Source organism: Gymnodraco acuticeps, unplaced genomic scaffold (assembly GCF_902827175.1).
Source record: "Gymnodraco acuticeps unplaced genomic scaffold, fGymAcu1.1, whole genome shotgun sequence".
NCBI lineage: Eukaryota > Metazoa > Chordata > Actinopteri > Perciformes > Bathydraconidae > Gymnodraco > Gymnodraco acuticeps.
This window is the reverse complement of record NW_022990757.1, coordinates 47,042-72,036: the sequence shown is the minus strand read 5'-3', so window position 1 is coordinate 72,036 and position 24,995 is coordinate 47,042. Positions and strand designations below refer to the sequence as shown.

The following is a 24,995-nucleotide window of genomic DNA, read 5'->3' as shown; positions in this document are numbered from 1 at the left end:
ACGTCTCTTCTACATCAACATGTGTCCCCTCTTCTCCACGTCTCTTCTACATCAACATGTGTCCCCTCTTCTCCACGTCTCTTCTACATCAACATGGTCCCCTCTTCTCCACGTCTCTCTACATCAACATGTGTCCCCTCTTCTCACGTCTCTTCTACATCAACATGTGTCCCCTCTTCTTCACGTCTCTTCTACATCAACAGTGTCCCTCTTCTTCACGTTCTTCTACATCAACATGTGTCCCTCTTTCCACGTCTCTTCTACATCAACATGTGTCCCCTCTTCTCCACGTCTCTTCTACATCAACATGTGTCCCCCTCTTCTCACGTCTCTTCTACATCAACATGTGTCCCCTCTTCTCACGTCTCTTCTACATCAACATGTGTCCCTCTTCTTCACGTCTCTTCTACATCAACATGTGTCCCCTCTTCTTCACGTCTCTTCTACTAACATGTGTCCCTCTTCTTCACGTCTCTTCTACATCAACATGTGTCCCCTCTTCTTCACGTCTCTTCTACATCAACATGTGTCCCCTCTTCTTCACGTCTCTTCTACATCAACATGTGTCCCCTCTTCTCCACGTCTCTTCTACATCAACATGTGTCCCCTCTTCTCCACGTCTCTTCTACATCAACATGTGTCCCTCTTCTCCACGTCTCTTCTACATCAACATGTGTCTCCTCTTCTTCACGTCTCTTCTACATCAACATGTGTCCCCTCTTCTCCACGTCTCTTCTACATCAACATGTGTCCCCTCTTCTCCACGTCTCTTCTACATCAACATGTGTCCCCTCTTCTCCACGTCTCTTCTACATCAACATGTGTCCCCTCTTCTCCACGTCTCTTCTACATCAACATGTGTCCCCTCTTCTTCACGTCTCTTCTACATCAACATGTGTCCCCTCTTCTTCACGTCTCTTCTACATCAACATGTGTCCCCTCTTCTTCACGTCTCTTCTACATCAACATGTGCCCCTCTTCTTCACGTCTCTTCTACATCAACATGTGTCCCCTCTTCTCACGTCTCTTCTACATCAACATGTGTCCCCTCTTCTCCACGTCTCTTCTACATCAACATGTGTCCCTTCTTCTTCACGTCTCTTCTACATCAACATGTGTCCCCTCTTCTTCACGTCTCTTCTACATCAACATGTGTCCCCTCTTCTTCACGTCTCTTCTACATCAACATGTGTCCCCTCTTCTTCATGTCTCTTCTACATCAACATGTGTCCCCTCTTCTTCATGTCTCTTCTACATCAACATGTGTCCCTCTTCTTCATGTCTCTTCTACATCAACCATGTGTCCCTTCTTCTCATGTCTCTTCTACATCAACATGTGTCCCCTCTTCTTCATGTCTCTTCTACATCAACATGTGTCCCTTCTTCTTCATGTCTCTTCTACATCAACATGTGTCCCCTCTTCTTCATGTCTCTTCTACATCAACATGTGTCCCCTCTTCTCCATGTCTCTTCTACATCAACATGTGTCCCATTCTTCTTCATGTCTCTTCTACATCAACATGTGTCCCTTCTTTCTTCATGTCTCTTCTACATCAACATGTGTCCCCTCTTCTTCATGTCTCTTCTACATCAACATGTGTCCCCTCTTCTCCATGTCTCTTCTACATCAACATGTGTCCCCTCTTCTTCATGTCTCTTCTACATCAACACGTGTCCCCACTTCTTCATGTCTCTTCTACATCAACATGTGTCCCCCTCTTCTTCATGTCTCTTCTACATCAACATGTGTCCCCTCTTCTTCATGTCTCTTCTACATCAACAGTGTCCCCTCTTCTTCACGTCTCTTCTACATCAACATGTGTCCCCTCTTCTTCACCGTCTCTTCTACATAAACATGTGTCCCCTCTTCTTCACGTCTCTTCTACATCAACATGTGTCCCCTCTTCTTCACGTCTCTTCTACATCAACATGTGTCCCCTCTTTTTCACGTCTCTTCTACATCAACATGTGTCCCTTCTTCTTCACGTCTCTTCTACATCAACATGTGTCCCCTCTTCTTCATGTCTCTTCTACATCAACATGTGTCCCTTCTTCTCCATGTCTCTTCTACATCAACATGTGTCCCCTCTTCTTCATGTCTCTTCTACATCAACATGTGTCCCCTCTTCTCCATGTCTCTTCTACATCAACATGTGTCCCTTCTTCTTCATGTCTCTTCTACATCAACATGTGTCCCTTCTTCTTCATGTCTCTTCTACATCAACATGTGTCCCCTCTTCTTCATGTCTCTTCTACATCAACATGTGTCCCCTCTTCTCCATGTCTCTTCTACATCAACATGTGTCCCCTCTTCTTCATGTCTCTTCTACATCAACACGTGTCCCCACTTCTTCATGTCTCTTCTACATCAACATGTGTCCCCTCTTCTTCATGTCTCTTCTACATCAACATGTGTCCCCTCTTCTTCATGTCTCTTCTACATCAACATGTGTCCCCTCTTCTTCATGTCTATTCTACATCAACATGTGTTCCCTCTTCTTCATGTCTCTTCTACATCAACATGTGTCCCCTCTTCTTCATGTCTCTTCTACATCAACATGTGTCCCCTCTGTGGAAAGAGACTCTGAAAGTTTCAGGAACAAAGATTCTCTCTCTTTTTGATCCATTTCTCTAAAAACCTGTCTGAAAATGAGCTGATCAGATTTTGGCCACTTTATGATGTCATAACGATGTTTTGTCTTGTGTAACCAGCCAATCAGCAACCAAGGTAAGCCCCCCCCCCCTTATCACCTGAATCTCCTCCTAGAGCACCATTGAGTTCTTTGTAACCAAATCTCTCTCAGAGGGGCGTGGGGAGGGGCTCCTTATTTTCATCTAAAGTAACAGACAGAGAATCAGCACTTTGGAAACAGGGCTGAAACAGAGGGGATTATGGGTAATGCTACAATGATCTGTTTGGTGTTTGGAGCCAAACACTTCAGAGGCATGTTTTGTATATATCTGAGACCTCTAATATATTGATGAAAAACAGTATAATAGGGGACCTTTAAATACATTTTCAGGAGAGGAAGTGTAAAGTACCGCTATATTGAAACACTCAAGCAAAGTACTTCAATATTGTACTTGAGCTAACAACATGCTGCTCTTGGATGATGAACGACAGAACAATAACATTCAAATGTTGATTTAAAATAATCCATTCAGTTCATGTTTCCACTCACGATCATGTTCTCCAAAGCACACTTGGCCAGCCAGCAGTTGAGAAACACGGGGATGAAGATGTTTCTGATCGAGGGCCAGAAGATCTTAGGACAAAGACACATTTCAAATCAAAGTATAAGGTTTGTTCAGTATCATCTCAATATTTCTGCAATCACACGGTAAAAGCTGCACAGAAAAGGCTGTGTGCATTGTGGTTGATATGCTCAAGGTGATAGCTTCAATGCTCTTAACTTCAATTTGACACCCAAAATGACACAGATGCAGTCTTCAGTTTCTAACCATTTACATGTGCACAAGAAATGTGTCGAAGGCTGAATGGGTAAGAACGATGCATCTGACAGAAGTCTGGGACTGAGAGAAAAAATGTAAATTAATTACAAATCAATCAACAAGTTTTCTACTTCAGCACCACGGACAGCGACATGTAATTAATACGCGTACAGTTGGGCTCCTCATATGACAGAGCCTTTCATCCTCTTTTCGTCCCACAACGGGGACATTTACAAAGTTACAACAGCAAAAGCCAGTGCAGAATAAAGACAAAAAGAAAAAGAAAATGCAGGCGGTGGCATGTTCACCATGAGCATGAGCCATGCACTTTGGTCCTTTGGCTAAAAGGTGGGATAGCATGAATTGCTATTCTTCACTTTTCAGTGTCCATTGATGTAAGTCTGAGTCTCAATAATGCTTATGTCTTCAATTCTTAAAGGCTTAGATTAAAGAAATAATGAAAAATTACAAAAAGACCATAGTTTACAGCGTTATTATAGATAATGATTATTTGAGAGTGGTAGAAGCATTACCGTGATGATGAAGGGAACTGTGTTAATCATCTCCAGAAGAAATGACACCTGGAAAATCTGCTCCCAAATGTTCCCCTATAATGAAATCAAATAGAAGCATGAGCAGACGTTTGAACCTGTAGGCACACAATAGACTGAGAGTGAGTCACTGCAGAGATGCAGGTCCTAAGTGTAGTCTGTCACTTTGGGCGAACACTTCATTCTTCACCTCCACCAGATCCTGTCATTACGCCTGTCCTTAATGTCGCCGTGACAAAAGTCCTGGGATAATTACGCCACTTATCATCTGTCAATCACTGGAAGTGACTAATTGCATTGACGGGCTGTATTACTGACACGCATGATGTCTGTTTATTGTGTGTGTGTGTGGTGTGTGTGGTGTGTGTGTGTGTGTGTGTGTGTGTTGTGTGTGTGTGTGTGTGTGTGTGTTGTGTGTGTGTGTGTGGTGTGTGTGTTGTGTGTGTGTGTGTGTGTGTGTGTGTGTGTGTGTGGTGTGTGTGTGTGCGCGTTACCTTGTAGCTGAGATACATCAGTAACATAGTCTCCAGAAAACTAATGATGGCAACAATCACCTGTACAAGCAAAAAACAGGAAACAAGCTGATAAATTGTTAACACAATAATCATTTTCAAATGAATTATCTGAGAATGAAACCCACAGTGTTGTCGAGCACTTTTTTTCAAAACACAACGTTTTTCTTGTTTAAATAAGACAGGCTCATTTTCAGGTTCATATTAGTATTTATGTGTGGGAGAGAAACTCCCATTGGAGGGAACACAGGGATGTTAGCCTCTGTAACCCATTGACATGCACAAAACCTACATAGCACTCTACAGTAAAGGGAACTTTGTAACTTGTGTAAAGCCTGTTCCCCTGGATGTATTCTGACTCACTTGGATGGCCCAGACAGGAACTTTTCTATCCACCCAGAAGATCAACCCCCTGTCAAACAGAGCAACTCTTTCATTCACAACAAATGACCTATAAATCAGTCACAAAATGCATTATCATTGTTAAATATTTGAGGTAAATAAAGTCAAAATAATACTGTTATTATTTCATTAGATGGGTATCATTAGAGATAATACATGTGACAATATGTCAAATGAACATGTGCAACATTCATCTCAGGCCAGGTAAGGTCATGAGCTGAGTGCAGGAAAAGAGCTGGAAGCGCACTCACAGAATGTGTTGCTTTCGCCAGAGGCTACATAATACTTTATTTTCATTTGACCCTGAATGAACAGTCATTCCACCTCCTGCTGCTCACCAGTTAATCTCTCTGTCCTGCACTGATCCGTTCCACTGGCAGTCAACACTGCAGGAGAGTGAGAAACAGAAAGTGAATAAATGAATGTAGTCAAGTTATTTTTGCTTAAGCACTTTAAGAAGAGTCTTTCCTTAGGTTTTGAATATCAATAAGTCTGTTAAACATTTATAGTGAATGTAAGCTGACTGTGATGTTTAACATGAATGAATAAAAGTGAAAGGTTTACTAAAACAAGTAATTTTTTTGCTTGCTTGGTGGTTGTGTCATTTATAAGAGCATTTACTCTTTCTTTGAATGATATATTTGCAACGTTGCTGGCATTGTTTCAACGTGTATCTGTCTTTTAGTCTACCATTGGTGCTGTACTGTACGTTAGTGCTTCTGTTCAAAATGGACAAACCATTTGACGTTGCCACTGTTAGCGTTCTGCTGTCCTGCGCTGTGACCCGGGTTATCGGTCACCACCCGGATGATGTACAGCAGACAGGTGAGCAGCTTCAGGGAGAAGTTGAACACACGGATACGGAGGCCTAAGGACCAGACAGGGACACGTTTTACAATGAAATACTGCTTCTGTATCACCCAACACACTCCTCCAGCAACAGTGCCCTGCCCCTCAATTCCACCAGACCCTTTGCAAAAACCTTGGAATCCGTCAGTCCTGAACAATATTCAATACAATATACGTTTGATAGAAAGGCTACCAAAGATGTTCAATACAACTTCTTACAGCTCTGAATTACAGTATATCCATGAGTAGAACCTTCCTATTGCTCACAATTCAATAATTGCAATAAAGGATTTCTGATTTCTAGTTATCCAATCACATCAGACACTATCTCAAAAATAAATGTAGTATAAAAAATGTAGCAAATGTGTCATATCTAGCTTCTCCTAATCCCTGCACTAACATCCAGAGAAATTCCATTATTACGAACTTCTATGTTTTAGTATCAACCATGTTACTGTTGAATGCTAGCAACAAGTAAAAGAGACTCATAACACTTACAACAAACTGACGTAAACAACAAATACCATGTTGTGCATGTAGCATCTTTTCACTGTCTCCTTGTTTGTATGGAAGTCCTCACTTCAGTACTTATCATCTCGTCCTAAACCTTTTGGAGGCAGGGCTTTCTAATAATAATAATAATAATACATGGGACTTTTATAGCGCTTTTCATGAAACTCAAAGACGCTTTGACAGAGAGTTAAGAAAAATAAAGACAAGAGAAAACAAAACAAAATAAAAAAAATAGATAACAAAGAAATACAAAAAGAGATAAACAAAACAGAAAATAGGGGGGAGGGGGGTGGTCAGGGGGGGAGGGGGGTGGTCAGTGGTTGAATGCAGTGTTGAACAGGTGGGTTTTGAGTGATGTTTTGAATGCTGTGAGGGAGGAAGAATCTCTGATGGATTGGGGTAGTGAGTTCCAGAGGGTGGGTGCAGCAACGGAGAAGGCTCTGTCGCCCCAGGACTTGAGGTCGGTCCGGGTGGGGAGGGACAGGAGGTTGGCAGTAGCAGAGTGGAGGGAGCGAGTGGGAGTGTGTCTGTGGAGGAGGTCAGTCAGGTAGGATGGGGCCAGGTTATGGAGGGCTTTGTATGTCATCAGGAGGATCTTGTACTGAATTCTCTGGGGGATGGGAAGCCAGTGGAGCTTGATGAGGACGGGTGTAATGTATTCACGGATTCGGGTGTGGGTGAGTAGACAGGCGGCGGAGTTCTGGATATATTGAAGTTTTTTGAGGATTTTTGCAGGTGAACCGTAGAGGAGGCTGTTGCAATAATCTAATTTCTAAGAAGCTTTTGGTAAGAAGCTGCACCAAAACTCTGGAATACACTCCCTGAAAATATCAGCGCAGTATAACATTACATTACATTACATGTCACTTGTTAGACGCTTTTATCCAAAGTGACTTACATACTCAATACTGTGGACAATCCCCACAGGAGCACTTTGGGGTGAAGTGTCACAACGACATGCTGACTGCAGTGGGCTTTGAACCCCTGATCCCAACACCAACGCACAACCCACTATAATCCCTTGACTCCTCTTGAAAAGAGTCTTAAGAGCCACTTTTACTCCCCTGCAATGACTCTTGAGATGATTTGCATTCCACATTGATATGCATGAATGTCTGCACGCCTCTGCATGTGTTTGTGTGTCTGCACTTCTAATCTTTACTTACAACAAGGTTTGTTGTAAAGCCCTTCGGCACAAACCGGATGACTTTTGAATGCACTCTATCAATACATCTTACCTTGAACTTATCAGCACTGCAGCAACAATGCTATTTCTTTTTACTCATAAGCAACATCAGTGTGTACTTCTCTTTGTGCTTGCTAAGCATTACACGTGTTTCTCTATATGCATGAGGGTTTCATTAGGAGGGAATGTGTCTGTATTTGTTATTTTGGTGACCTTTAATGCACCCTTTCCATTATGAAACAGCCAATTCATGGGTGTGAGAAGATGTCAACATACTTGATCTTTGGTTTTTGATGAAGAAAAGCTTCAGCCGCTCCTTGAAGGTGTTTTCGTTCACATAGAACTCCACCTGCACCCTGACGCACAGGAAAAAGGAAAAAATATATCTGCAGCAAAGAGACACACGGATATTCTTCCAGGCAGTTTTTAAAGTATGACATTTCACACATCATGAATATTCATAATGTCGTTTTTCTAATCACCCGAGGAGAGTTTGGTGATTATCTGTCTCTGATTATCTGTCCCTGATTATCTGTCTCTGATTATCTGTCTCTGATTATCTGTCCCTGATGATCTGTCTCTGATTATCTGTCCCTGATTATCTGTCTCTGATTATCTGTCTCTGATTATCTGTCTCTGATTATCTGTCTCTGATGATCTGTCCCTGATGATCTGTCTCTGATTATCTGTCCCTGATTATCTGTCTCTGATTATCTGTCTCTGATTATCTGTCTCTGATTATCTGTACCTGATTATCTGTCTCTGATTATCTGTCTCTGATTATCTGTCTCTGATGATCTGTCCCTGATGATCTGTCTCTGATTATCTGTCCCTGATTATCTGTCTCTGATTATCTGTCTCTGATTATCTGTCTCTGATTATCTGTACCTGATTATCTGTCTCTGATTATTTGTCCCTGATTATCTGTCCCTGATTATCTGTCTCTGATTATCTGTCCCTGATTATCTGTCCCTGATTATCTGTCTCTGATTATCTGTCTCTGATTATCTGTCTCTGATTATCTGTCCCTGATTATCTGTCTCTGATTATTTGTCCCTGATTATCTGTCCCTGATTATCTGTCTCTGATTATCTGTCCCTGATTATCTGTCCCTGATTATCTGTCTCTGATTATCTGTCCCTGATTACAAGACGGTGACTGTAGGACACGCAGCAGACCCAAAGGAGACAAAGTGCAGCTGATGAGGAGCATTTCACCAGATGTTTTTCATCAATATATCACAGGTGTCAGATATATCCAGAGCCTGTCTCTGATTGGCTGAAACACCAAACAGATCATTGCAGCATCCCATAATCCCCTCTGTTTCAGCCCTGTTTCCAAGGTGCTGATTCTCTGTCTGTTACTTTAGATGAAAATAAGGAGCACCTCCCCACGCCCCTCTGAGAGACATTTGGTTAGAAAGAACTCAATGGTGCTCTAGGAGGAGATTCAGGTGATAAGGGGGGGGGGGGGGGGGGGGCTTACCTTGGTTGGTGATTGGCTAATGGTTACACAAGACAAAACATCGTTATCGTTATTAAAGTGGCCAAAATCTGATCAGCTCATTTTCAGACAGGTTTTTATAGAAATGGATCAGGAAAAAAGTGGATTTTGCATAATAGGTCCCCTTTAAATATTGTATGATTTTAGTAGGCAAAGCTGCAATCAAATGATAGATAAGAATTATAAAGTAAAATAATATTGTGAAAGCACGTGCATGTGTGTAGTGCTGATAGCATAATAATGAATTGTGTTCTTTTTGTTTTCCTGGTTTGACTGCATATGTCTATAAGCATTTGCATTTCAGTTTTTCATTTTAGCTGTTCTAATTTCCATTTCTGGAATATAAATTGGACTCCATCACTATTCAAAACTGCAACTTAATTTTAATACAATTAATTTTAACATTTAATTATGGTCTGATCATACTAAGTGATCAAATATCATTTTTTGTGTATTCACCATCTTTCCTTTTATTTTATTATTGGTACCATACAAACTTAATTATTAATTCCTTACTTATGCAAGTGCAATTAAATAGAGACAAATGTGAATTATTACAAAATTAAAATCTTACTCAGCATTACAGAATAATCTGTAAACAACAATAATAAACAAAATGTGGTTTGCAGTCAAGTTAGAGTGCATGTTGTTGTGGATTTGCTAGCATAGCAAGTCACTTTATGAAGGGAAGCCATCAGGAGTAACTTGTAAGTTAAGAAATGGTTTGTGTTGTGTGTATGTTTAATTTTGAAAAATATATCATTGTAATTTGCAAAACATTACAACTCATACAGTAGGTAGCCTAGCAACACACTTCATATCTCTGCAGTGTTATAGACTGCAAGCAGGTTAAATAAAACAGAAACAGCAGTTTATCATTATGAATAACTGACCTGACCAGACTACTGCAACAGCATCCTCTCTGTTACACAATCCAGACTCCTCAATAAACTCCAGTACATTCAGAACTCTGCCGCCCGACTCCTGACCCTCACCCTCTTCGTGACCACATCCCCCGTCCTGCAGACCTCCACTGGCTCCCCATCCCACAATGCATTCATTTCAAGATCCTTCTCCTTACCTACAAAGCCCGCCATAACCAGGCCCGCCCTACCTTACAGACCTGCTCCATCACCGGGCCCCCACCTAGGTCACAGACCTGCTCCATCACCAGCCCCCCCCCTCCCACCTCACCGACCTGCTCCATCACCAGGCCCCCTCCTCCTACCTCAAGACCTGCTCCATTCACCAGGCCCCCCCCTACCTCACCGACCTGCTCCCATCACCAGGCCCCCCCCCTCCTCACTGACCTGCCTCCATCACCAGGCCCCCTCCTACCTCACAGACCTGCTCCATCACCAGGCCCCCCCCCCCCTACCTCACTGACCTGCTCCATCACCAGGCCCCCCTCCTACCTCACCGACCTGCTCCATCACCAGGCCCCCTCCTACCTCACATACCTGCTCCATCACCAGGCCCCCTCCTACCTCATATACCTGCTCCATCACCAGCCCCCCCCCATACCTCACTGAGCTGCTCCATCACCAGGCCCCCCCCCTCCTCACAGACCTGCTCCATCACCAGGCCCCCTCCTACCTCACAGACCTGCTCCATCACCAGGCCCCCTCCTACCTCACGGACCTGCTCCCATCACCAGGCCCCCTCCTACCTCACAGACCTGCTCCATCACCAGCCCCCCCCACCCCACCTCATCATGCACTACTGGGCGCTGTCTCCTGACCCCCTGCAAAAACCGCGTCATAAGCGGCTGACTAAAGGCTGACCAGCCGCCAAGTCCCTCATGGCAGGACGAAATGGCCACTTAGGCCTGTAACAGGCTGTGGTGGATCCTGCTCTTGCTGCCTGGATAGTCTGAATAACCTCGTCAGACAGTCCCCCCTGTCTCAGACTGTCCCTCTCAGGAGCCAAGCCTGGAGACGCCCCTATTGCACCTGCTTCCTGAGACATCGCCCCGCAGACCTGAGGAATCGCCCAGGGCTGTTCCACCATCATCTGTGTCACCTCTGTGAACCACGGCGCCCCGCGGCGATCTGGGGCCACTAGGATGACTGACAGACGTTCTCGTCTCACCCTCTCCAGCAGGGGGAGAATAAGACGCAGCGGTGGAAAGGCGTAGAGCAGCTTTCTTGGCCATGGCTCGTGTGCAAACGCGTCCACCCCCAAGGGCGGATTGTCTCGCCGAGCTATGGAAAACCACAGGGTACAGTGGCTGTTGCGCCGGTTGGCGAACAGGTCCACCTCCGCTCTCCCGAACTGGGCCCATGATCTGCTTCACCACCTCCGGGTGAAGCCCCCACTCGCCTGGCAGGGGCCAGCCTCTTGACATGAGGTCGGCCCCCCTGTTTTCCAGTCCTGGAATGTGGAGGGCTCTCAGAGACAACACAATCCCCGAAGCCCATAACCACAGGTTCTCTGCTGTGCTAAACAAGGCGGCAGAGCGGACTCCCTGCCTGTTGATGTACGCCATGTACTGTGGTGCTGTTGTCGCTCCTCACCAGCACATGTTTGCCCTGTAGTAAGGGTTTGAAGTGCTGGAGGACCAACACTACTGCCCGCAGCTCTAGAAGGTTGCTGTGCCGAGCTCTCTCTAGGCAGGTCCCCCCCCATCCTGTCACGGTTGTGTCTGTGAACACCGTGATGTAGAAGGTCACTCACCCCAGCGGAGTTCCCCTCTAGTTTACTCATTGGCCCGCCCTGAGAAAGCTTCGGTGTAATTTGTATTTATTTTTTTATTTTTTATTATTATTATACATTTGTTTATTCACCCATTGAGAATATCCAAGCATTCAAACTGAAATTCAAGTGAACAAATATCGAGTTGAATTAATGTTGTATGTGTTTTATCCTCTGAACAGAACTAATTTCCGGTAAAAACTGGTTGAGGTGGTATGAAGATTTTCCCTGGGTGGAATACAGTGCAAGTAGGCACGCGCTTTTCTGTAAAATGTGCAGACATTTCTCCAGCCCAGGAGCTGAAGGTGCATTTACGAAGGATGGATATGTAGACTGGAAGCACCTGCGTAACTCGTTGGAGAGACATAAAAAAAGCGAGGACCACTGCAAGTCCATGAGCAGGTTTGAATGCTACAACCTATTGTTGCTGTTACCTATTGCAATAAAATAGTTACAAAACGATTGTAAATAATCCAATTTGGGTTCTGTGAAACTGAAAAGGATATTACATTGTTTTTGTTACTTTTGTTGCAGTTGTAAATGTCATTTAGGTTAACTTCCAGTGTTATTTAGATGCTTTTATTTTGAAGGCGAGTTTGTTGTTGTTCCTATGGAAGCAACGTGACGGAGAAAAGGAGCGGAGATTAATCTACATATAAAGACGGATAAAGTAAAGGATAAAGTTTATGTTTAAGTTTAGCACCCCCCGAAGAGGCACAAGGTTGGTATTTACTATAATATAAAAATGTGGGTTTTGTCCTAATTCGTTTATATGCTGTTGTATAGCTTTGCTGTCTGTTTACAGTTAACTTTTGGTAGTATGCTAAAGTGATTCTAATACGGATGGAGCCTAAATGTATTTGTCATTTTTGTGTCTTTATAGCTCTTACGTTGATATTGGAGATTTCAATAAATTCATATCATCAGTCAAGTCTTCGACCATTATTCGGAGGGAAATGCTACAACGATTCTTGGCAACATGGGCGCCGGAAGCAGGGGGGCCAAGGGGCCATTGGCCCCTCTGCTTTACAGCCGATAAAATGGCCGATTTTCTACTGCGGTCCTTGAACGCACCGCAGCGCACGCTCTGCCATAATGCAATCTTCACCCAGACGGTAAAATGCATTAATCTGAATGCTAGGCGCGGTGTGTCTCCTGACAATAACATGCAGGCCATAATGTCCCTGTACCCGCATAGCGCTTTGATAGCATTTCCTGCGGTTTATTACCCCACTAGCTGCTTCCTTTACTGGAGTTACAACTGGGGCAGTGAGTGGGGAATCAGTACGGTTAACATTATGTGGAAGTGTGGAATTGTGGAGAGAATTTACACTTAGACTGGGATAAATGCAATCATTTTTATTAAAAGTGCGTGTCACAATTTTTGCATCAAAGAGGGAGGAGGCGGGATTCACCCTCACGTCCTGGATGGAGAAAGTCACTCTCTCCACCAGGACGCTTCCTCCCACCGCCAGTCAGCTCCGGGAGGACGGTGCACCCCATTGGCGCGGGAAGGGGGGTGCTGAGGGCGCTGCAGCACCCCCTAGCGGCAGGCAGGGGGTGCGGAGCTCCCCTGTCTGAATTATTATTTTATTATTATTGCTGCTTCCGCTGTGCATAATCTGTGTAATATGTAGCCAATAAATTCCACATTGTTGGTAAAATAATATTTTGGCCTGCCCCGAATGTTTTTTCTGTAGCCCCGGACAATTCTACCTCAATAATATAATACATTAACCGTGCTTTACGTGAACCTCATCAAAACACTAGAGAGGACGGCAGGATTGTAATTTCCCATGTTCAGTGAATGCAACAGAGGCAAGACACCAGACCAATCAGAGAGTTGCATGGAAATAAAAGTGTGCTCGTGTCATTCAAGCTCGGCTCTGTGCGTGTGTGTGCGGAAATAGCGCATTTAGTGTGTGTGTGAGAGAGGGAGAGAGAGGGAGAGAGAGAGAGGGACCGGTGCCAGCAGGGACCGTATTGTTAGCATCTGGTTAGCTAGCTGCACTAACGGACATAAGGAGCTGTTGGTTCCACAACAAGCTGGAGGAGAGCTCTCCTCTCAGACTGAGAGGCGCAGGTGAGCTAAAGGACTCTCTGAGTGTTTAGATAGTTAACTTTAGTCTAAGTTATCTCAGTGGGTCTCAAACGGTTTGGTCACAAATTATTCAAAAGATTATTTCCGCGGCACACCTTCATATGATCATTATCGTTATAAAACAAATAAGAGAATAAAGGAAAAACAGTTATGAAATACTATATAAATAATACAGTTTGAAAGGAGAGTGATTTGTAAAATATCCATAAAGAAAAAGAACATCTGCTTACAGTTGTGTTTCATCTGGGTGTTGAGAGATGTATCCATAGATCTCTTAATGTTGCTCTCAAAGTGCACCAGATTGATGCTTTTAACTTCAATATTTAAAAAAAATCTTCCCTGGGTAGCATCCCCCCGGACCCCCCTAGAGAAGGTGAGGTCCGCTCCCCACTCGTAAAAAATAGCACTTTACCCCTGCCTATATGCCGTGAGCTGATTATCGAGCCTTCATTGTAACAGTCGCGGGTGTACTGTGTGTTTGCGTGTGGGGAGTGCTTTTGTGCGTGCTCTATAGTGCCCGTAATAGTGTTCACTGGAGTCCAGCACCTCAGCACCCCCACTCAAAATACCTTCCTGCGCCTCTGGTGCACCCCAGAAGCCCTCTGCTGAGGTGGAGCCGGAGCAGAAGCCTGTTGGGGTCGGAGGAGGTAGAGGGGGCAACGCTGTGTCCGAGCGGATCTGCAACCTAAGGATTCCCGCCATACCTGCTACTGGAGCCTTCGGCCTCCACACACTGCCAGATATCTGGCAACGGGGGCGAAACTAAGGCCGGCTGTGCCGGACGAACCGGCCATAGCACCCCTGACGGAGGCGGCTCACCGGCTTCGGTGGCAGTGGTGGGGGGAGCGGTAGCCTGACACGCTCCGCCGCCATGGCCATCACCAAGGAAGTCTTGACGTGCAGACCTGTGCGGTGGACCCTCCTGGACGCCGGACCCGGAAGCACCAGACATCGAAGAGTCCTCATCGACATCCTCCTCGTCGTCATCCTCGTCGTCGTCATCCTCCTCGTCGTCATCCTCCTCGACAAACTGTGCCGCCCGACCTGCCGGAATGGCGAAAACGAATGGCACCTCCCCGGCCACATCCTGTTCCTCCATTTCCACCACCTCGAGGTCCACCTGGTCCTCCGCCTCCTCCGGCGAGACATAATAAGCCTGGAAGTGCTCCAGACTGTGCCGGCGGCTGAGCCGTGGGTGCATACAGCAGGCATTGCAGGACGGAGACTGGGTCAGGCCGTCCGCGGCGTGGTCAGGCCCCAGACACTCAAAACAGAGGCAGTGGGGATGGGCACCGGTGTGTGGTCTTCCTCAAGCGGGCGGCAGGACCGGGCTGTCGGCATCAGTCAGCAGTGTGCTTGGATTGTATAGATGGTATTTTAAACTCAATGCACATGCGTTAATCGCGTTAAAATAATTAGTGGCGTTAATTCTTTTTTGCGTTAACGCGTTATTAACGCGTTAATAACTTGACAGCCCATGTATAAAGGGTTACTTCCTTAGCTGGCTAATAAGCTATATAAGCTATAAAACAATTTAAATTGTCTGGTATTCGTAACAACATTCCCTAAAAGGCACAATCACCACGAACACGGCTAAAGGGTTGAGTACAGTAACTACAACTAGCTAACGTTGTAGCCTAGCAAAGTGGACAAGTTGCTGAGTGAGGCACATACCTGTCCATCAATGTGACCACGCCCTAAGTTATGCAAAAACTTCAAAACCTAATATAAATAAAAGAGTCGCGTTATAAAACAATTCACTCAACAATTAATTATCATTAAGGTGGAATCTATCTATATCCCGAATCATTTGTATTGCATCCAGGGGTAGAAACATGTTTGTTTCTGCTGTAAAGTTGGGCATTTTAACATGGGGGTCTATGGAAATTCCTCCTTTCTGCAGTCATCGCCTATCGGCCAATAGATGAACTGCAGTTGGTGGCACTTCCTTATTGGCTCTGCTCTGCCCCGGAGTTTGCCGCTCCAGTAGAGGGCGGAGCCTGTGTAAGATATAACAGAGGAATACCCTGCAAAAATATATTTAAAATAACCAGCTGTCCAGAGAAAGGCTCTTCACCTGAGAGCTGCAGTCACTCATGAGGGTCCTGCAGATGTCTGTCTCCCCCCTCCACCCACCCACATACACAGTGTGTAAGTAATGACCCTTAATTCATGCTGAGCACACAATTACTGGCACAGAAGGTCTGACACTAGTCATACTTCAGTTTCACATCATGACCATGAGGTGCCGGGGGAAATGATGTCTTTGGAAATGAATAATTCTGCAGAAGTTTCTCAGGTGAAATCTTCTGGCAGCTCTGGATCGGGACTGCTTTGTCCAATCAGCTCTGGAGGTGTTCTTCAACCCCAGAGAGACCTGTTCTCTGAACACATGCCAATACAATGACACCAGGGATTTGACTATGATAGTGAACATATTTAGTTGGCAACATTAACATCAAGTTTAAGTTAATCCACAACTAATTTACATTCTTTTTTCAGGCAGAAATGACCCAACTTTCTCTCGTTCCATCTCCATTATACTGCATAGATTTGTTGCTTCTCTTTGTCAAATGTTACTTTTCAAATAATTACTTTCCACAAATTCCACTAGTTTTGGCTACTAAATTATTTATTATTATTTTTGTTGTTGTTTGTGACTTTTTGTTGGACAAAATAAGTAATATTTAGAGAGAAATTCTGACCTTATATATACCACACTTTTCATGATGAATTAAGAAAAAGGTTTGCAAAGAATTTGTAAATAACCGTCAGAAAATTAACTTGTTGTGGCTTAATGCATGTGACCATTTGCTGGTTGGATTAGGCTTCTAATACATTACAGAACTTTGTTTTGAACCACAAAAAGTCATTTTAATAAATCAACTTTCACTCCTTTCTGACACCTTAAGAAATATATGTTTACTGTGCATGGATAATGACAATCTATACGTTATATCACAAATATGTTTCCACAAAGTAAATAACTAACTGCCAGCTCTCTTTAAAGGATTACACACGCAGACATGTCTGTGCATCTCAGCAGCTTTTAGGCGCGCTCATCAAACCGCTGCTTCCTCAATCTGCAAATGCATTACGTAATTTAAATAGGCTTAAGCTCAAATAAATCTATAAAATCTTCATGCGATGTTCAACCCTTGCTTCCCGTTTCAAAGCACCAAAGCACTATCATAAGGACACCATGTGTATTCCTCTAGAGGCTCCATGCGGCCCTACCTCTGCCCGGCGTCCACGTGAAACAGGTCCGACCTCCACGCCCCCCCCGGGGGACTCCTCCAGGTGGGGAGGACGATCCTCGGATCCATAGTGCACCTCGCTGCGTCGTGCAGTCTCTCCTAGTCTCTCCTAGTCTCTACACTGGATGAGCTTCTTGGCAGCGCGCTCTACTTTCTCTACTTTAGATGATACAAAATCCAAACTCTCCAAAAACAAGGAGAATCTGTTTTGAAAGAGATCAAAAACACGAAGCAAGTGTTCCGTTAATGATTTATTTTGAGGACTGCTTTTTGGAATATTTTTAGAACAGTACACAATCTCTCTCCTTTTCTCTCTGTGTTGCCACAGCAACGTTGCAATGGCCGGAATAACCCTAAATAATATAGATGCTTCTGATGAAAGCTGTTAACACTGTGACACTGGAGGAATGTTCCCATCAAATCAGTGGATGATAAACACTGATGTGCATTTTTTATTATTCATATAAATATATAATGAAATAGATGTACAGACGGTGTCGGGCATCATCAGCTGCAGCATGTCAGAATGTAAAGTGTTTGTGACTTAAAAGCCAGTCTGTCTTCGGTTTCGCTCTTCTGTCAAGAGGAAGAGCCTCTGCTGACGTTTTAGCCTCACATCTGACAGACACTTTTTCTTTTGAGTTCACAAAATCTCCTTGTTCTCTAAACATAATGGAAGAACAAGAGAAATTATTGGCAAGAACATTTAGATACTGCTCTTAAAGTGATAACACATACAGGAACTGGAGCCAAGCCATACACACAGGGTGTCTGATCAATCAAGTGTACACTATGGAAAAGATAACATAACAAATTAGAAACCAAAATCACACAGCTGATAAGATGGAGAAAATGGATTGGATATTGCAAAAACTAAAACTAAAATACAGCTTTAATGCTTTAAGGGCCAGAACACTGATCATGCTTCCCTCTCTTTCAGTCCTGCTTACTGTGTTTACTGTGTCTGTGTAATTATGTGTATGTATACGAGTACGTGTGTATTTACAGTATATAGACATCAGTAATTTATTAATCTTTTTTATTTTTGTTTCTTTGTTGTGATTAACCTTTATTTTATGTAAAGTCACGAGTTTGTATTCTGAACGAAATGCATCTGTATACGAACTAAGTCGATAAATACAAATAATTGAGATAATTCAACATAAAAAGAGGCTTTTCTCACCTCCTGTCTCCCTTCCACCTCTTTGTCTGCTCTTAACTTAAAAAGCCTAAAGTAGTCATTTCTAGATTACCTCCTGTATGGGTCAGAGCTTTTTGAAAATACAGAAGAGGCCACACTGACTCCACTTTTAATATATTTGGAGAGCACAGTCATTTGGATGAATGGTTAGTGACTGATGAGTCCCCAGCGAAGGAAATAAAAATAAAAGAGGAACAAGAAAACAGTGGAGAAGTAACGGGGCAGAAACCCTCAACACAGAGCTGCGGTCCTTTTTACGCAGCGGTCCAGACATAGACATCAAACGGCAAGACATATTCAGTGTGCAGTTCCTTTGGCATTAGGGCAGGGATATCTAGATACTTCCCAAGGGTTGACATCATGAATTGTGCTACTTTTAAAGCAAGCAACAATGTTTTCAAATCTGTAATCAAAAAGCTCCGCAAAAACGCTATCGAAGCAGTTCCTGCCGTTGCTACGTAGTTCTGATCAGCCTGTTGGGTGTTCTTTTACCCATAATGACCGCCTCGCTGCACATTATCCCTTACTTAATTCATGTTATTTTTAAGCAGTTATAACCTAACTTTACGTTGTTACAGCTTTTTCAGTTGTGAGGTTTTGTTGCTTTTTTGTTTAAATATGTTTGGGTTTTGCATGTGATGATAAATAGTTGAAGCCCTGATATCAAATATTTAATGATAAAACTGATTAGTCAATTGACAGAAGAGAACTTTATAGCATGTAAAACTAGGCATTGATGTATCGCTGAGTCATGCTCAGAGAGCTATAACAGTGGTTGTTGCAAGGTGAGGGGATCACGTTTCACTCAAAGCGTTTGCAGAGCTTGTTGTTTTTCCTCTCAAATATTCTGAAAACACACTGCCGTCCCAGAGGCTGTTGTAATCACATCTACAATTGCATTTGATCTTTACTCTCCTGAGGTCCATCAGGCAGCTTCAATACAGAATACATATCTCAAGGGGACGCACTTATGAGCATATTACAAACTCCTCCAGACGGTTCGATTCAGGCACTCTTCTCTTGTCTGCTAGAACAGAACAAAAGCACACAGGTTTTTCTTTTGTTGGGATATTTGTGACTCTTTTTTAAGACTTTTAGAAAAGAGCTCAGCTTGCAGCGTTTCAAATCTCAGGATGAAAAAAATAAGCAAATCTAAAAAATAAAACATAATCGTTCTATTGATTTTGTCAATCAAATTGCAAACTAAATATAAAAGAGGAGAGAGTAAGGATGACAAGAGCTCATTTCAAATTCTTACAGGTCACAGTGTTGTTGCAGGAAAGCGTGTTTCCTGTCAGACCTTTTTGAAGTTTGAATACATTCTCGAGGGAAATGTATCGAACACAAGCGCAGCCTTCTTCACAACCTCTAAAAAACTGCAGTGATTCAGAAACGTCCTCATTTTCAGCTCTACAAACTCCTTGCTTTATTTTCTCATTCAAAACTGAACAAATCTAAAGAGCACTTGCACCTATAACAGATGAAAGAACTCTCCTCCTCACAGCTCCAAGACATCATTGATTCCTCCCTTGCAGTGACTCAAAATGGAAAGCACTTTTATCTCATCCTTTTATTCACTCCTTGGTTCTGCTTGCACATACCAACTGCCAAATAGTTCCCGTAGATGGGAGAATGATTTGGGAACTGAACATATTGAAGATGATTTGCAAGCATCTATAAACTTAATCAGAACCACGTCTATATGTAACAGACTGAGGGAAACCCAGTACAACATTCTTCACAGACTGTATGTTACTCCTGTCAGCTTACTTAACATAGACTGTTCCATTTCCCCTGTAAGTGTTCATAGAGGGACAAGTTTCCACTGCTTTTGGGAATGTCATTTCGTATCTAGATTCTGGGCACTTATTCCCAGGGGAATAAGTGCGATATTTAAAAAGAAAATGAAGAAGGACCCTGGTGTCGTGCATTGTGTTGTGTTAGAATGTGTCAAATTCAATAAAGAGTATGTTTTCAACGAGCAGTCCTCCCTGTACTGCTGCTAAAGACTGCAGGAAGGTAAACCCTCCCTGCTCTGATGTTAGTTAAAGGAAGTGCAGACACCTTCACTGAAGAGGGTCGAGGGCTCTTGAACTGAAGAGGTCCAGTAATCAGCTCTTCTGATAGGTGAGAGCAGCATTAGATAACAGATAGAGCCTTTGATGACGTCAAATAATCGCTCACTGCTCAAACTAAACGTTTATTTTGGATTGTGGACACATGGCAGCACAAAAAAAGAACAGACGCTACCATTTGAAATGAGGAAAGATGAATTTGATGTAACTGTATTTTGAATTACTGTAAGTAATTTCCTTTACCATATAGTGTTTTAGATTTGCAACCAACGTGAAGTGTAGATAAATAGCTGATTATTTACTTTGCTTAAAGGTCCCATGTCATGCCTTTCTGGTTATTACCCGTCCCCTTGTGTGTTATGAAGGTTTTTCTGCATATAAACGGTCTGCAGAGTCACAGACCCTCAAAGTACACCCTGTAGGGAGTAAAAGTCTAACACAGAGAAGACCTGTCTGTGCTGCCCCAGAACGCCTCGTTGGACATTTCTCTTTTTCCATTTGTTTCTTCCTGAGCATGGTGACGTAATGATACCCAGGTCCAAATGGACCAATCCGTGGAGCTCCTCACACACACACACACATACACAGCCTGGCTGTGAGTGTGTGAGTGTGTGTGTGCTCAGGCTGAGTTCCGCAGTGTCTCGCAGACCCCACACAGCAACCAGGAAACGGCACCAGTAACCCAGCTCACACTGTCCGCTCCTCACAGCAGCGAGCCGCGCAACGTCCCGCCAACACGGCACCCAGACCCCACGCAGCATTCTCATCTGTTTGTCATTACTGGTGTCATTTTCTGGTTGCTAACAAACGCCATTGTAACACATAATCACTGATGTTCCGCTGTAACGGTGGTGGACTCATCAGAACAGAGTGGGCGAGCTGACCAATCAGAGCATAGTGGTCTCATAGGGAGGGGGGGGCAGGAGCTCCAACAAGGCGTTTAGGACAGAGTGAATACACATACTATACAGAGATGCTGTTTGAGAAACCAATGTGAATTTGGAACATTGAACAATGTAAATCTATTCTAGTAGACCTCAACAATGGAATTATGATCAGTAGAACTGGCCATGACATGGCACCTTTAAACTGTGGTCTTTTTATGATATGAAAATGTTGGATTTGTTCACTAGGTTCTACATGCACCCTAAAGACTCCATGAAGACACCTCTTTTTATTGGATTTTAGATTTTAGAACATTTTATTTTAATTCTTATTTTGCCATGTGACCTTATGACTCAAAGTCAATGCAGCATTGTATAACTACACTGGACAGGTACCATTTTTTTATTGGATTTTATTCTACTTTCTGTGAATATGTTTATGGATTTCTCTCCACACAAACTGCTTGAATGTGATTGGTCAACACTACTCTGGACTACTGCATTTAGATGATCAAGTGTATGGATAAAGAAGGGAAGCCAGCGTTGATTGAAGGTGTGCATCTGACAAAACGGTCACTGGCCAAACAGATCATGAGGTTACTGTTGCAGCTTTAAAGCCTTAACAGCAGCGCATTAGTAGACCGTTAAACTCTGGTATGTCTCTCACAATTTCTCGCTTGTTTTCACTTTGCACATCACCAAATACACAACATAATCTGAACGTGTCTGTCTCTTTGTCTGCTGCCTACCTGTCATCATTCTGGAAGCTCTGGTCCCCGAGCAGCAGGTCTCGGAAGCGGAAGCGGGGGGGCAGCGGAGGCACCTCTTCGCTCTCCTGCTGCTCCATGTTAAGGGCAGCGATGTCCAGGATCACCCCACTGCTGCTGCTGTGGGTCTGGAGAGGAGCTGAGGGGGAGCTGCAGGAGGGAGAGGAGGACAGTAAAGGAGCAGGAAGGAAATAAAGGGAGAAGAGGAGGAGAAAGCAACTAGGAGGACAGGCCACGCTGAAGAGACACAAGGAGCAAGGGGTGGGGAAATGCAGAAATCTGATGCGGAAATGCAGAAAAGTAAAGGAAATGGGAACGAAGCACTTTTATACTAATAAAGGACTGGATTACCTAAAGCCAGTTGAGTAGCACTTGAAATGTTTGGCTCTATGAAACCTGATGTACTTATATGATTCTGTTTTCTTCAAGGTTGTGTCTTCCTGGTCGAATGTACTTATTGTAAGTCGCTTTGGATAAAAGCGTCAGCTAAATGTAATGTAATGTAAAGGAAATGGGAAAGAAAAAAGATAGCGTCACAATCTGAGAGAAAGTGTTTTCGCCCGGTGAGAAGTCTCTGAGCCTCGGCGCCTACTCATGTAATTATCCTGAAGGACAGACGTGTGACATTGGTGACTGCAGATGTTGAGTCATCTCTTCCAGGTCTTATCCAATCACAGTCTGTGTATCATGCAAAGAGAAACACAGTACAGTGGGATGTGTGTGTGAGTTGGTGAAAGGAATCACATAACTTAGAAAGCCCAAGTTGAGAGATGTTTTACCCTAAATCTTTTGATCAACTTTAGAGTGTTTTGCCTTATACCTCCTTGCATCCTTTGCTTGAATATTGCTCATCAAGGAGATGCAACAGATGTATTTTACGATTCAAATGAAATGTTATGGTGTTAAAGACTGCTGATGATGAGTCTCCAGTAAACAGATCACAAAGTCTTATCAGCTCTAACCCTCTCTCCCCTCACTCTGCCTGTTTGCTAAAGCCCTCCATTAAGCTTGTGACTGCATTAAAGATGAACGCTACATTTCCCATGAGGATAGTGAAATCCATCCATCAAACAAAAAACCCAAGAGCGAAAGTCTCATAAAACACACCGGAGCTTACGGGTCATTTAAGGCATCCGAGTGTATCACAAGAGAGGAGACAATATGTTAAGAGGTTTTATGGTTGCAGATTGTATGGCAAACAAAACATCAGCTTGTCTTCCTTGGGACCTTCATGGAAAAGTAACACGAACGTCCCAAAGAAGAAACAGATGCAGAGTTGAACACATTACAACATTATTTAATATGTTGAGTTTAGTTGAGTTGCATTAGTATATTTGCAGGAGATAATGGTCTGTACTGACAGCTGGGACACAACATGGTGACAGCAGAACATGAGCACACAGTGTATGAATGGAGCTCTGCAAATCACTGATACAACAAAAAGGCATGTTTTCACACAAAACAAAGATATGTGTCACTTGTCACAGTTTCTATGCATCTGAAGCATGACTAATGTCCACATGCATTATGATACTTAAAGTTTGCATCCCGACTTGCCCCTGTGTTTTCTCTTACCGTGGCTTGTGGTCGTTCACGGTGCCATCGTCGTGCACAAATGTCTGGTTCACGTAACATTCACTGCACATTTTGGCCGGAGATCCGGCGCTGCCGTCGGACTGGAGAGCTTCGGTGGTCGGCGTCGAGTCCCCCTTTACAAAGTCTTCTTCCTGGGTTAATTGCATCGGAGGGTGATCTGCCAGAAAGGAGTACAGACCCGGAGAGAAGGGAACAAACTGGTGATAACTCCTTCGTTTTGGATGCTCCCTTCACCTACTCAGGTGCATGTTGGAGGAAGAGTTGTTCAGCACACGCAGATGGAGAGGCTGCAAGAAGTGACCCCCGGCTGAGGAACTCAGTCTACAGACCAACTCAAAGATACAAATGTGAAGATGTGTCAGTGAGTGAGGCTGGTAGGAGGGGAGCAGAGAGGTCTGCAGCAGGAACATACCGGAGCTGACTGAGATATCTGAACAACTAATCACATAACTGTTGAATTACCAAATTCACCCTGGAGCTCAGAGAGGGATCAGCGCCACCTGCTGGAGGACAGGAGTCTGTCCAGTTCTCTGGGTGGAAACATCAGTTCCAAATGGGAACAATACGATTAAGATGTCACACAAGAGAAAATGATGTTCAGCCTAAAATGAATCACGAAATGACATTATTTTAAAAAGCACAGCTGATTCAACACTTCAATAAAAAAACACTATGAGCTACAACAGGTTATTATTCACCCCAGTGCTTATTGTTGTTATTATGCAGACCTATCTATAAATGTAAAACAGAGCCTAAATCATGTAGAATCCATAGCAGATGTTTTTTACAGAGAAATGTGTTGCAGAGATCATCCCTCCTGACCTGTCACACACATGAAACCCCAGAGGAGTCTCATGCTCTCTGAACAAATATGATCCCGAGTTAATAGGCTGCTCTGGGGATAAGAGATCATGCTGACGGTGCATCATTCAGTGTAGTACCACAGCCTCACTTTGGTCAATCCTAACAAGAGAAACAGCTGACATGTTCAGACAAACTGGGTGTACAAATGTTTTGCAACATTAAATGGTTTCAGTGTCTGTTTTAGAAATTCATCTCTCAGCAAAGAGCCAACATCACTAAGCGACAGTGATGAAAATGAAATAAAAATATGTGAGAAGGGAAAGAAGCCGAATGACATCACGCTCACAGAAGTGAGAGAAGGAGAAATACACATAAGATGTCAGGAGGAAAGATTGACTGAATGGAGGTTTCATTTTTTTTCTTCTTTGCCTATTTTCTATGCCTGATGACGCAAACTGGAGAAAGGAGGAGACGTGGGAGAGGAGACTGATTCACTGAGGTGATGGTGGCATGAGGTTGAAGAGTTTAAACATCATGATGGATGTTTGGGATTGAGTCAGGCTGTGATTGGAGTGGGAAGTATTTTTCTTTCATGTTTCTGCTAATAGGAGTCACATCGGTGATATTATCCCAGCAGGGGGGTTGTG

The 24,995-nt window shown here is 43.6% G+C and overlaps 1 protein-coding gene across 6 annotated transcripts in view; it reads right to left on the bottom strand.

Annotated features, from left to right (window-relative positions):
* LOC117556764 (potassium channel subfamily T member 1-like) overlaps positions 1–23,964 on the bottom strand; it is a 62,383-nt gene extending 38,419 nt beyond the window's left edge. For 3 of the 6 annotated variants that reach the window (XR_004570621.1, XM_034232270.1, XM_034232271.1), the window contains exons 1-9: positions 23,524–23,964; positions 21,931–22,098; positions 7,743–7,822; positions 5,657–5,786; positions 5,257–5,304; positions 4,880–4,928; positions 4,499–4,558; positions 3,987–4,061; positions 3,183–3,266 (exon numbers count right to left, since the gene is read on the bottom strand). Coding sequence is in view for 5 of the 6 variants with exons in the window: in XM_034232270.1 (XP_034088161.1) it covers positions 3,183–3,266; positions 3,987–4,061; positions 4,499–4,558; positions 4,880–4,928; positions 5,257–5,304; positions 5,657–5,786; positions 7,743–7,822; positions 21,931–22,098; positions 23,524–23,690 (861 nt within the window). In the remaining variant the exon portion in view is untranslated. Of the gene's footprint in view, positions 1–3,182; positions 3,267–3,986; positions 4,062–4,498; positions 4,559–4,879; positions 4,929–5,256; positions 5,305–5,656; positions 5,787–7,742; positions 7,823–17,001; positions 17,277–21,930; positions 22,099–23,523 lie in introns of those variants that run through there. The other 3 variants (XM_034232272.1, XM_034232275.1, XM_034232273.1) reach the window with 2 other exon arrangements.
* Between the last annotated feature and the right edge of the window lie 1,031 nt (positions 23,965–24,995).